Genomic DNA, 12,182 nt, shown 5'->3' on the forward strand with positions numbered 1-12,182 from the left:
GGGGTGTGGGAAAGTCTACGGGAAAACTTCGCATCTCAAGGCTCACTTACGATGGCATACTGGAGAAAGACCGTTTGTATGTAACTGGTTGTTTTGCGGAAAGAGGTTCACGCGATCTGATGAGCTTCAGCGACACCTTCGCACACATACTGGTGAGAAAAGGTTCGCCTGTCCGGTCTGCAACAAGCGATTCATGCGCAGCGACCACCTCAGTAAACACGTTAAAACTCACAGCGCCGGAGGGTCCGCTGGATCAGGCTCCGGTGGCAGTGGAGGAAAACGGGGGAGCGATACCGACAGCGAGCACAGCGCACCGGGCAGCCCTCAATGCCATTCTCCAGACCTGTTGCAACAGCCTGAATCTGTCCAGACAGCGGTCATGAACGGCCACAATAACTCTATCGAATGAGTAAAAATAAGACTTTGGGGAAAAATAGACTTTTCAATGAGTTGTAAATGTGTGTTTGCTGAAAACCTGCGGACAAAATCAACAAGGGTCTGTAGAATGCCGTCCCCTCACCCAACCCCCCCCCCCCCCCCGCCACTAAACCTTACGAATGAAATTTCGCTTTCTGGTGTGGTAAGGACTACTTCAATTCAAATATGTCTATAGCATAATATTATCGATTACACTAGGCTGTTTACGGCCCAAATAAAACTATTAAAAAAACTTTAAACTCGATTTAAAGATAATTCTAAGTATTAAAATGGAAAAGTTTTCTTGGCAGATTCAAGGGGCATAACTGAGGAATTGCCATTAAAAACTAGATGAAAATAAGGAGGATATTACGCAGGATGAGAAAGTGGTATTTTGCCTCCAATTTGCCTCATGTAACTTTTCACGTTTATACTTTCTTCAGAACCAAACTGTGGCACTTTACACTATTAGATTTGAAAGACGTGTCCTTTAAATGGGCAAACCTTAACAGATCAAAATGAAAGTAGTGTTATGTAATATTCGCAATGTCCTTATTTGCATTTATCACTTCCTTTGTGGAGTATTGGTGGTCAATGTTTTTATTTGAGAATACAACATGTTTCGCAATTTGGGAACATTTGGTTCAAAACTTCTGAGTTTATTTTTCAGACCTGTAGTAATAGTACAAGTTTCTAAAAATGATAAAAATCAACACACAAAAATCCTGTAATACTGGGGGAATGTAATCGCATAGGTTAGCATATTACACGATACTCATGTAAATGTGAGTAATGTATTTGTCCGGGAGACGATTTTGTATAGTATTTTCTAGTTGTACATTGCTTCTAGCAAATATCTGAAAATATATGGGAGTGCATTTTGATTTTATTTTTCGTTGTCAAGAACAAAATGAAAAATGTATATGAATGTGGCAGTGGTATTTATCCTCAAGTCGGGCTTGTAACTTGAGGTCTATAAGAGATGCACTTTGAATTTATTTGTAACGTTTAGAATCAATTTTCCTTGATTAAGTGCATTGTGTTTAATCACGTTTTATTTAAGAGAGCATGCAGCTATTGTATACTGACCGTTTTAGCAATTTGCGATAATTTCACAACGGATTGGCTTTTCAGTTGAAGCCTCACAATAAAGTCAGTGTATTAACTGTATAGACTCAGTTTATTTGTTTCAAATGATTGATTGACACATACAATTATGAAGATGTTACAACAGGTTGCAATGACCATCTCTATGGCATACCTGCAAATAATCAATGGTGTAAAATTGTTTGAAATGTTTTTAAGGGCGTGGGTTATCTTACGACAATCAAAATGTCCCCATTTATAGGCCTACCTGATTGTTACATTCGAAGAGTGTAAGAATGAATGTGTCCGCGTAATGCAGGCTACCTTCAAATGATAAACTGCTGTAAAAATGTAAAAGCGTTATCTTTATCAAAACGGTTAGTATGGCACAAAATATGACTTCAGAGCCGTTCAGTCTCTGAACAGAGGAAGTTCAAAATGATACATGGCTCTGTGTTACTACGTACGTAGCATACGTTCTTCTGACATGCATTTAATATACGTAGCCTATATACGAATTTGTATCGATCCATCTTTTTATATATTTACTGCACGACTGCTCTGTCTTTGGACACACTTCAAGGGTAGCTAAAACACATAATCTTCTAAAAAAAAAGAAAAAAGAAAAAAAAAAAACCCTGTCTCACTTAACTCAAGCTGTTTGGTTTCTTTCAATAACGATAACGGCGTAACATTATGTACAAAATAAGTTTATAGGAAAATAATAAAATGAACAGGAAGTAGTGCATCACATAGGTAAAAGATTCCAAATGTTAATCATCATAATATGTAACTTTTACAAAAACGCAAATGTAAAATGGAACTTAGTTTTTCAAATGCTTCAACTGCAATGAAAGCCCAGCCTAGATCTTAAATGCGTTGGATATTAAATTATTGAAATGGTTAGAAATTTAAAACCTTTGGAGAAAGAGGCATTTTATAACGTACCAACTGAAATAATTTTTAAAAGTCCCAAAATTGAAATATGTGAAGTTCTAAAGTTCTAGGCCATTCGGAAAAAAGCAATGGATTTGGCGGAACAGCCCGCTGCGCTCTTATGTAGGCTTACAATAAATATAGGCTAGATAAAACATATAGAAAATAGGACATGCCAATGTCGAGCGCCATCACATCAGCTGTCAATAGCTTACGTCCTTCATTGTTATTTTAAAAATAACTAATCAACGCTTACTGTTCAAATTATTTTTTTAAATTTATTCATTTTTATAGAATTTGCTTCTTGCGGCTTTTCACTTTGCCCTAACTTTTACTGGGAACCTGAAGGAAATTTTTGTCTACTTTTTTCCCCCCATAATATTAACCGTTAAATTAAAACAAATTTACGTAGGTGATTTTACGATGTACACTCACCATTCATGAGTATCACCTACCTTTGTGAGGTGGAACTCAATCCAAGTGGTTGCTGCAGACACAGGGCTTGATCTTTGACATGAACAGTAGCATGGGATCTTTAGTGACAACTGTGAGACAGCATTTGGGCTTAACGTGTTATCTAGGCTACTGAGAAGCGAATCGTACACAATATGTCTCCATTATTACATTATTTAAAACAATTTACTGGAACAAACCGTGCCGGCCTCCTAATCCCACTTTTAGGGGCAACTTATTCTTGAAATCAAATAGACTAGGCTACTGATCAGGTCTATTCAAACTAAAATACACAGAGCTTCAGGGTCCTCTGTTAATAGCCATAGATAATTTTGCATCAAATATATTCATAAATCACGGTGTAGTCATAGCCATAATATTTTAATATCAAATTCAAGGCAAGTAGCCAATATGAAGGGTCGTTTAGTGAGAATAAGCAAAACTATTCTGAGAAAAAAGTTAAGTAAAAGTTAAATACCTCACCAATATAAAACCAATAATAATAATAATAATAATAATAATAATAATAATAATTATTATTATTATAAGGATGAAACTCTGAAGTAGTTTTGTAATAGCCTCAGTAATAATTACAGCTTCATCACAATTATACCCAGCTATTGAATTTTTATTTACACTGCCTTTTTGTTTAGTCATGCACTTGGTTTTGAAGAGTTGGTTATATCCCAAGCTTTCGGAAATGTTAATAACAGCCAAAGTAGCTTACTAACCCGTTTCTCCACACAACGATATAGCATAGCCTGTTTGCACGAACAGAAATGTGTTGTAATCTAATGTGAAAAACAAAGTCATATCAGTGTCTTTACTGAAGGTAGTGCTTTGTGCTTTATTTGAATTCCCGCCATACACTCCTAGAATTGCTGAATACGAATAGCATAATATAAAGGAATAAACCACTTATTGTAATATAAAAACGGACACTTAAAACATTCCGATAGCAGAGCCGCCCATCAATGCTGTGTTTTTGTATAAACAGGTTTACTGATGTAGAGGTTTTAGCTCCAAACTGAACAAGATGGATTTGAATCAACTAGCATACCAAAGGGGGGAAAAGCTCAATCTTGACGTGAGGTTTTTTTTATCAAAAAGACTATTCCAACTCAAAGGAGCTAGAGGGTGCTATTCATTGTCAAATGGCGCCATCTTGCGTTCAGACGTGTCCTATCTTCCCAGTCAGGCTTCTGTTCCATATTACAAAATAAAACTAAGCTGAGAGAGGGGAATTTCGGAGACGGGTTAACATACCAAAGGACAGTAGATCCATGGCGTTTGTTAAGGTTTTTATTCCCGTTCAGTCTTAAAGTTTAGCGCATACATCCAGAACATAGCCGACCATAGGTCATCCCAAACCGTCAAGCCACAGTTGTGTATTTACACTTATCCATCTACTTTTTTGTCGTGATGTCTCGTTCTCGGTGGATGGATCAAATCAATCGCCGCAGCTAAGTGAAACGGAAACTAGTTGCTTCACTTGCTTGCAAACTAGTTGTGGACTATATCTCCCATAAGCATTTCAAGCGAGATGTCTCGTGTTCTTTGCCAGGCGACCATCAGTATGAACCGGTAGCAGCCTACCAGGTTATGGTTAATGTCACTTTGCTAATTAATTATTTAAAGGCTTTAAGTGACAAGGGACTTTCATCCCGTACTTTGAAGTGTGTCCATAACACCTTCCCCAAGTGGTGGCAGTGGTACAAGCTGATCTTGTCCAAGGGCCTCATTCACAAAACTTCTTAATTTTTCTTTTGTTATTAAAAGAAGCCCCAAAGAAAAAATAGCATGGGACTCATGAAATATTTGATTTGGGACTCTGTTCATTTGATTATCATAAGGAAACACCCAAGCAATTCCACAATAAGCTTGTCGACTTCAGGGTCGTGTGCAAACATCAGCCCATTTATTACTCTCAATGAGCGTGGTTCCTAAACGCACGTTCTCTTTTCATCACGGAACGATCACCAAAGCTATCCAATGGCCATTTCTAAATGTTGGGTATGACTGCACGCTTGTGAGTCTTTATATATAGTCACCGATCATTATCAGCAGTAACTTTTATCAATAAATTACATCAATTGCAGGGCGGCACTGTGGTGCAGTGGGTAGCGCTGTTCTGGGTTCGAATCCGCCTGGCCCTTCCTGTGTGCAGGTTCTCCCCGTGTCCTCCGGGTACTCCGGGGACCATCGTGAACAAAAACAAAAAATAAAATTAAAACTAACGAGCATGATCTAAAAACTATTGTGAAATCAAAATGGCAAACTAAATGAAAAATAAAAACGTGAAGAATTCGAAGTTATTCAGATAGGTTAGTTAATGTTGTTAAAATGAATATCCTGTTAAGGGCTATAATTGTACTGCTAAACATTTTGTTGTTAATATGAGGTCTGCAACTTCTTAAATTTGACTTGGCATAAAAGCATTCTAAATAGAAACTTCTGCGCGCATTCTTTTACATTTCTTTCCAGTCACTTTGATTATACCAAATAATGCATTTAGATAAGAGGGGTGGAAAAGAATGCGCAAATGCTCATGAAATGTTTGATTGAGGTTTGCCTGCTTGATAGGAGCCATGGTGGAATTGTACTGAAAAAATATCTGCCAGTATCAACTTCATATCAACGAACCTACGTACCTCATTCCCATACCCAACACATGAAATTAACATTCAAAAATTCACAACAGAAATATGTTGAACTAACCTAGCATTTGCTTATTAAGAAATTAAACAGAAAAATTGAATTTGGACAGCTTGAGTTGTGTGTTCCCTGTTAATCATTTTGTCTGATTTGCTAGAAAGAAAACGTACCTATACGAGCAAAGGCTGTTCGACACCACAATAGTTTTTGTTAAAATTCATTAATAAAGAAGAATTTCAGTAAAGGCAACAAAAATCTTTTTACTATGAAGTTGGTCTTTTTTTCGGCGGAGTAATGTTCATTTTTACTATTTTATAAATAATACTTGGGGAGGTGCAGGCTATCCTTTTGCCACAATTTTGAAAAAGTCAGACACAGCAAACTATTATTTGTAACTAATACTGTAACACCCAAATGTATGATAATGTTTATAGTAGATGTAGCGCTAGAGGTACTCCCACAACTCTGGTTCGTTTGGGTGTTAAAACCCCGTCACGCGTTATAAATGTTAAAATCTACGAGGGCTACATCAGAATTAACCGGACCAATACAACATCCCATTTTACCAAAACAATGTACGCGGTAGATTTTTGTAACGAAGAGATACATTTCCTACATATTTGTGTACTTGGGGTAACCGATTTCAGCACGACCTTAACAAGATATTATTCAATCTTAAAACTCCTCATTGATTTAACCGTTCACGCGTTAGCATTCAATCTGGCCAAATTATTATTATAGCCCAAATTTAAAACACAGTAAGATATTTTGTAAATATGTTTACTTTCTTTTTCCTTTTACATTGTCGCTCAGACGCCTGCATCATCATTCGAATGCTCTGAGGGGTGAATCTAAATCATTCGGACTGTAGGCTAGTCTAGTCCTCTTCTGGAGAGTTGGGCAAACGCAATCCGGAGCAAATGCATTCTCGGTAGGAAAGTGCGGGAATTTCGTTCTCAGAATTACATTGAAAAACTTTTTTATTTTTATTTTATTTTTTACTTTTTTTTAGCGTTAAATGACGTATTTTGACAAAAAAGTAGTGTATCTCGGCGGTTAATAGAATCGTTTTATATCATATTCCAATTTATATAGATTAAAACAGATAATTACTTGCTTAATACATTTTGAGTCACCTGGTCGCCACCTGTATGCTGAGCAGGATGACTTGCAGAAACCGTCAATACTGGGAAGTGACAAGGGAATAACGAATAAACCAAAATGATAGAAAATATTATTATCAGCGTAGCCTTTCATGATCTGGGTGTGCGAGTCGAAATACATAAAAATCTGTATGTCTGTCATTGTCAAGGGGAACCTCTAAATGAGCTCGTACTCACATGAGCATAAAGCAATGTGTCACTTCGTCGCTAGAGGGCATTAAAAATTCATAAAGAAACTGCAACAGATTATCGCAATGGATTGTCGTTAAAAACTCTGATGTACCAGGATTTGATGTTTAGGGAATTAAAAATAACATGAACATTGTAAGGAATCATACAGACTAAAACAATGAAAGACAGAAAGCCAATAAAATAAATAGCACAATGAAAAAATATTTAATTGGGAAAACATGACAAAACGTATTTTACATTCACTACAGAATTTAACTATACTAAATCACGCCTGCTTTTGTACATATAAAGCACACAGCGTTATAAAAAGCAATTCACTAATTATCCAGCGATGCTGTGTAATTAGTAGACATACACCTAGCTAACAGATTTTAAAAAAAGTTAATCTGAAACAACCATTTGCTAAAATATGTATGACGATTAAAGACATTAATGGTTAAGTAGTTAATAACAAAATATGGTAGATAATAACAATAATCACCAATTTATCAGGAACACGGACATCTGACAATTGGCCTGACATGTTTGTGATGGATTTCTTGGCTTGTATAAACATCATCAGTAATTCAAAATCACTTTTAAGGGATACTTTACTTCCTGGTGTTTTATATAGTGCTGGTAAATGCTGCTTTGGAGTGACTTAAAATGCACTTTATTTCTTTTGCCAAAAACCCCTAAATGTCATCCTATGCATGCCACTGTAAAGCTGGGGGATCATCAGAAATTTCTCTAAAAATTAAAAAAAAACCTGTCTGGGCCAATTGAAAACATACAATAAATCTTTTTTCTAAAAAATCCAGAAAGCAAACTATTTCTTTAATATAGCCAAAATTATATTATTAACAGTAGCAAGATTGTCTCCGGGAACTTACCACGTTTATAAACTTTCAATTCTTTCAATATAGTGTCCAAAAGATCCTACACTGAGATAATTCCTTGAATTTCCTGAAATTGTTCACGGACAATGGTGTGGTACAGTATGGTTAAATTTTGAGGTAACAGAGTCTCTGAAGTGGACCAGAATGTGTGAATGACAAATGACCTACTTAAATGAAAGAGCAGGTTCTTGGTCAAAATCGCAGCTCCCAAACCACTGTATCATAATGCCGCCTGGCCTTCAGTGAGACCCCTGGGCGTTGACGAGGGCGTGGTACGCTCCGCGTCTGGCCATCAGCTGCCCATGCGTGCCTTGTTCGATGACCATCCCGTTCTGGATGACCGCAATGATGTCAGCGTTCTGAATGGTGGAGAGGCGGTGGGCGATGATAATGCATGTGCGCCCCAGGCGCGCATTGTCCAGAGCCTTCTGAACGATCTGATGTTGGGGAGAAAAGAAACATCACTACAGACAAGCAGGTCACTTCACACAAAACATTAAGAGCGCTTTCACTCACAGCCTGCTTTCATTACTGCCTAGCTATTATTAGCTGAGAAAACAGTTTGTCAGAATTGTATTCAAAGTATTGTGAGTGGTGTTTGGCATGAAAAAAATAAATGAACCAAAATGAGTAATACATCTGATAGGCTGAAAATTCTCACACACTGACCTTCTCACTTTCTGTGTCCAGTGCAGACGTGGCCTCATCCAGTAACAAAACCTTTGGCCGACGAACCAGCGCCCGTGCAATGGCAATCCGTTGCTTCTGTCCTCCTGAAAGCTGGGTGCCTTTGTCCCCAACTCTGGTATTATATTTCTGTGGAAACAAAACATTACATCACTGAATTTCTTGTTTGATTTGGTCCAGATGTGTGTACCTCAGTCAAGAGCACACCGTTCTGTGGTCTGTTAAGCGGTCACCGCGATTCCGACATGTGTCCCACAGATACTTTTTCAGGAGCAGTTAAAGCCTTGCTGTTTACAGATTATTACCATATTTTACTAAATTTCATAGCTTAACCAAGTTTATCCATTGTTTGGCGTTTCATGTATTCCTGGTTTTCCAGGTGAAGAGAACAGTTTTACTGGGAACAGTTAAGGCAACAAGTATTGTTTTGGTGTTTCTAGTAGAGGGTTGACCACTGTCTCCACGTAGACAAAGGGATTGAGAAAGCACACTCAAGTGAAATATCAGTGGTAGTCTATTCTTTTCCCCCTACATTTTGAGTCACACACCTCTGGCAGACTGAGGATAAAGTTGTGAATGTTGGCATTCTTGGCTGCATCCTCAATCTCCTCCTGAGACAAGACGCGGCTGTTGTCTCCATACTGGATGTTCTCAGCAATGGTGCTGTCAAACAGGGTGGGCTCCTGAGACACCAGTCCCAGCTGGGAGCGGAGCCACGTCAGGTTCAGCTTCTTAGTGTCCTGCCCATCCATGTACTGAATGTGGAAAACAGACAGGCGGTACGCATTTATCAACAGTGTCTGTAGCATATCTCCACCAAATAATGCTTCAATATGCTTAACACACTCAGAAAAACTGCAAAAATACAAACATCAGTGCAAAAGTGCGCACCAAAACTACCAATGTGCATCTCTCATACAGTGCAGAAATACTAGCAAGGGAATTTGGAGACTAATATTTGGATTTACTAGTACTAATTTCACTTTTGGTGAACCCATCCACCGCAATGACTTATGCCAGTGTTCTGACCATAGACTGTAAAAAATATATATATATATGGACACAGTGACAGTGACACATATTGACTTCTCAATTTTGAAGCCGTGGAAGTGCAGTTTTTGTGCCACCATGTTGTACAAATTAGAGCCAGAAATTGTGCTGTAGGGAAAAAGAAGAACACTTATGGTCATGAAGTTTGGGTCCAGGTCATTGACCAAAAGTGTGAGATACCACCGCATATTGCACCCCCCCCCCCCATGCTCTTGTGAGGGAAAAATTATTGCCTTCATATTTTGACCGCACTGGTGCCACTGACGCTGAAACGGGTGGCTAAAAGACCTATTCTGGAGCAAACTTCCCTGGCGCTAGACAGCAAAACCAGGAAGTGAACTTCAAAAATGAAGCCTGGTCTTGGCCCCTTGGTTCTGACTGGTATGCAGAAGTACTTAAAGATTTAAATTCTTATCTGCCCAGGCAGAGGGTGGGCTGTGCTATGCGCATGCTCACCACATGTCCAGTCGCCGGGTCATAGAAGCGCTCCAGCAGCTGGATGGATGTGCTCTTCCCACAGCCGCTCCCCCCGACCAGTGCCAGGGTTTGACCAGGCCCCACTGACACGGTCAAGCCCTGCAGAACCTTGACGTTGGGCCGCATAGGGTACGCAAAGTGGATGCCGCGGAACTCGAGGTTACCCGCACAGTCAGTCTAAAGAAGTAAGGCGAGGCAGTTAAAGAGGGAAAGTCTCTTATTCTATAGCATTACCGCAGTTCAATCGTGCCAGTTATGTGAAACTGTGAAAAATATGCAATGATTAAATCAACATTCTTCCTCAACTTTGACTTAAATGAAAAATGATTTGTTTTTACTTCACAAACACTGTCATTTGGCAATGTTCTACAAAATGAATCAACTAAACTAAACTCAACTACTTGAAGAAGAAAACTACTTGCGTTGCATTTTAATAAGTCAAAGAATGCGTTTTATCAAAATTTTGGTCAAATAATTGGAAGCTGATTTTGAATGAGTGAGGTTGGTCAGATCTTTTGCTACTCACCAGCTTCTCTCCTTCGTCATTGCATATGTCAATCTCCGGCTTCTGCTCCAGCAAAGCCAAGATGCTCTGTGCTGAAGCTTTTGCTTTGGCAATATCTGGAGAAGACGACGTGGCCCTCCCAATACCCATGGCAGCAAATGTGATCACAATAACTACCCTGGAATGACAATCAGGAAAACAAATTGATCAGATTATAAAAGTTATTATAACTCTGTTTTTTTTTAAATTCATGTTGGCAGCAGCAATGACTAGAATCTACCACTAATATCTGTCATTACAATAACCAGCACTGAAAATATGCAACTAAACTAGACCTTCCAGCCAAAATGTTAGTTTGAGATCACATAAACATGCTTACATGAAAACACTTTCATATTCAATGTAGCAGTTAGCAATCAGCCAGGCCCCAAACCGAAACACTGCAGCTCTGATGAGGTATGGTACTGTCCGAACGAAGCCGAAAGTCACTCCATGAATCGGTGCTTTTATCAATCCAACCCTGAAACAAATTCATATGAATACATCCAATATTTAAAAATTTTATCTGAGTACTACACCAGTACTTAAGCTCTTACGCACAGCCCCTAGTGGTCGGCACGCCGGCATGCCGAGATTACTAAACTCAAACATTCGGTGCTACTGCAACCAAAGTGTGAGATAGAAACAGAAATGCATTGTTTTAGTTTCATTAGTAGACGATACACGACAACCATACGGAGTTTCGCAGCCCCACCATTGTCGCTCTGGTCATTCATTTAACACTCACCCCCTCCCTGCGGTCTCATCTACCATACACCCCCCACCCTTGACATAATGTACAATATTGTCTATCTTGGCATTCATAAAAATATTCTTTCACCACTAAAAAATCATATTCCGTCATAGCAACAAGATAAACCCGACAATAGCCATAACGCTGCTCACTGAATAACAAAATAAAAGAGAAATTTTTTTTTTAAATGATACCATGTCATTCTACAGGCAATATCTGGGACTAAATATTGAATAAATATACATCCTTACTCTTGGTTTTAGGTGTAGAGATGTCCCTTTTGAGACTGCATGGTCATATATTGTCTTGGACAATCCGTTCGGGAAATATACGCGCATTTGTGACGCCTGGGTATCATCCAAAATAGCTGTGCGTAATACCACACCTGTTGTTTACTGCGTCGTCGACCTTTTTAGTACAGTCGGGCATTGGTTGACAATTCATTTATTCAGTAGGCGAGAGTATAAGCTTTCTAACGATGTATAACATGTCTAATTCTGCTTTTGGAATAGCGTTTTATAGGTCAGCGTAACAGAAAATATTCTTAGCATCGCATTCACTTACGCATTCACTCTGTTAGCAGAAAAATACGCTGCACCTAACGAAACGTGGTCAACGATATTTCGTAATTTCTTGGAAAATACTATTATTATTGAGGATTTCTGAACATAGCTAAGCCATATGGTTGCTGATAGACCTAGCTGACATCGTTTTCTGGAGCAAAACAGAAGCGAATAGAACAGTATCTTTGATACGGTCTCTGTCTCCATCTACTGAATATAGAGGAGATTTCGTCATTGCTATGTAAGTTTTACTGCTCAAAATGTTTCGGTTATATACGTTATTTTTTAAATTGAGCATCTTTATTTCACACTGTAATGTAAGCGTTA

General features: G+C 38.5%; 2 protein-coding genes across 6 annotated transcripts in view; one reads left to right on the forward strand and one right to left on the reverse strand.

Annotated features, from left to right (window-relative positions):
- sp8b (sp8 transcription factor b) overlaps positions 1-1,587 on the forward strand; it is a 6,405-nt gene extending 4,818 nt beyond the window's left edge. For all 3 annotated transcript variants that reach the window (XM_064348134.1, XM_064348119.1, XM_064348126.1), the window contains exon 2: positions 1-1,587. This exon is cut by the window's left edge and continues 953 nt beyond it. In XM_064348134.1, the coding sequence (XP_064204204.1) occupies positions 1-409 (409 nt within the window). In that variant the 3' untranslated portion in view covers positions 410-1,587.
- A 5,496-nt stretch (positions 1,588-7,083) lies between these two features.
- Positions 7,084-12,182, reverse strand: part of abcb5 (ATP-binding cassette, sub-family B (MDR/TAP), member 5) — a 28,277-nt gene continuing 23,178 nt past the window's right edge. For all 3 annotated transcript variants that reach the window (XM_064348167.1, XM_064348159.1, XM_064348177.1), the window contains exons 24-29: positions 10,879-11,019; positions 10,521-10,677; positions 9,974-10,171; positions 9,016-9,222; positions 8,450-8,596; positions 7,084-8,217 (exon numbers count right to left, since the gene is read on the reverse strand). In XM_064348167.1, the coding sequence (XP_064204237.1) occupies positions 8,020-8,217; positions 8,450-8,596; positions 9,016-9,222; positions 9,974-10,171; positions 10,521-10,677; positions 10,879-11,019 (1,048 nt within the window). In that variant the 3' untranslated portion in view covers positions 7,084-8,019. The remainder of the gene's footprint in view (positions 8,218-8,449; positions 8,597-9,015; positions 9,223-9,973; positions 10,172-10,520; positions 10,678-10,878; positions 11,020-12,182) is intronic.

The sequence above is a fragment of the Anguilla rostrata genome, chromosome 1 (genome assembly GCF_018555375.3).
Source record: "Anguilla rostrata isolate EN2019 chromosome 1, ASM1855537v3, whole genome shotgun sequence".
NCBI classification, from domain to species: Eukaryota; Metazoa; Chordata; class Actinopteri; order Anguilliformes; family Anguillidae; genus Anguilla; species Anguilla rostrata.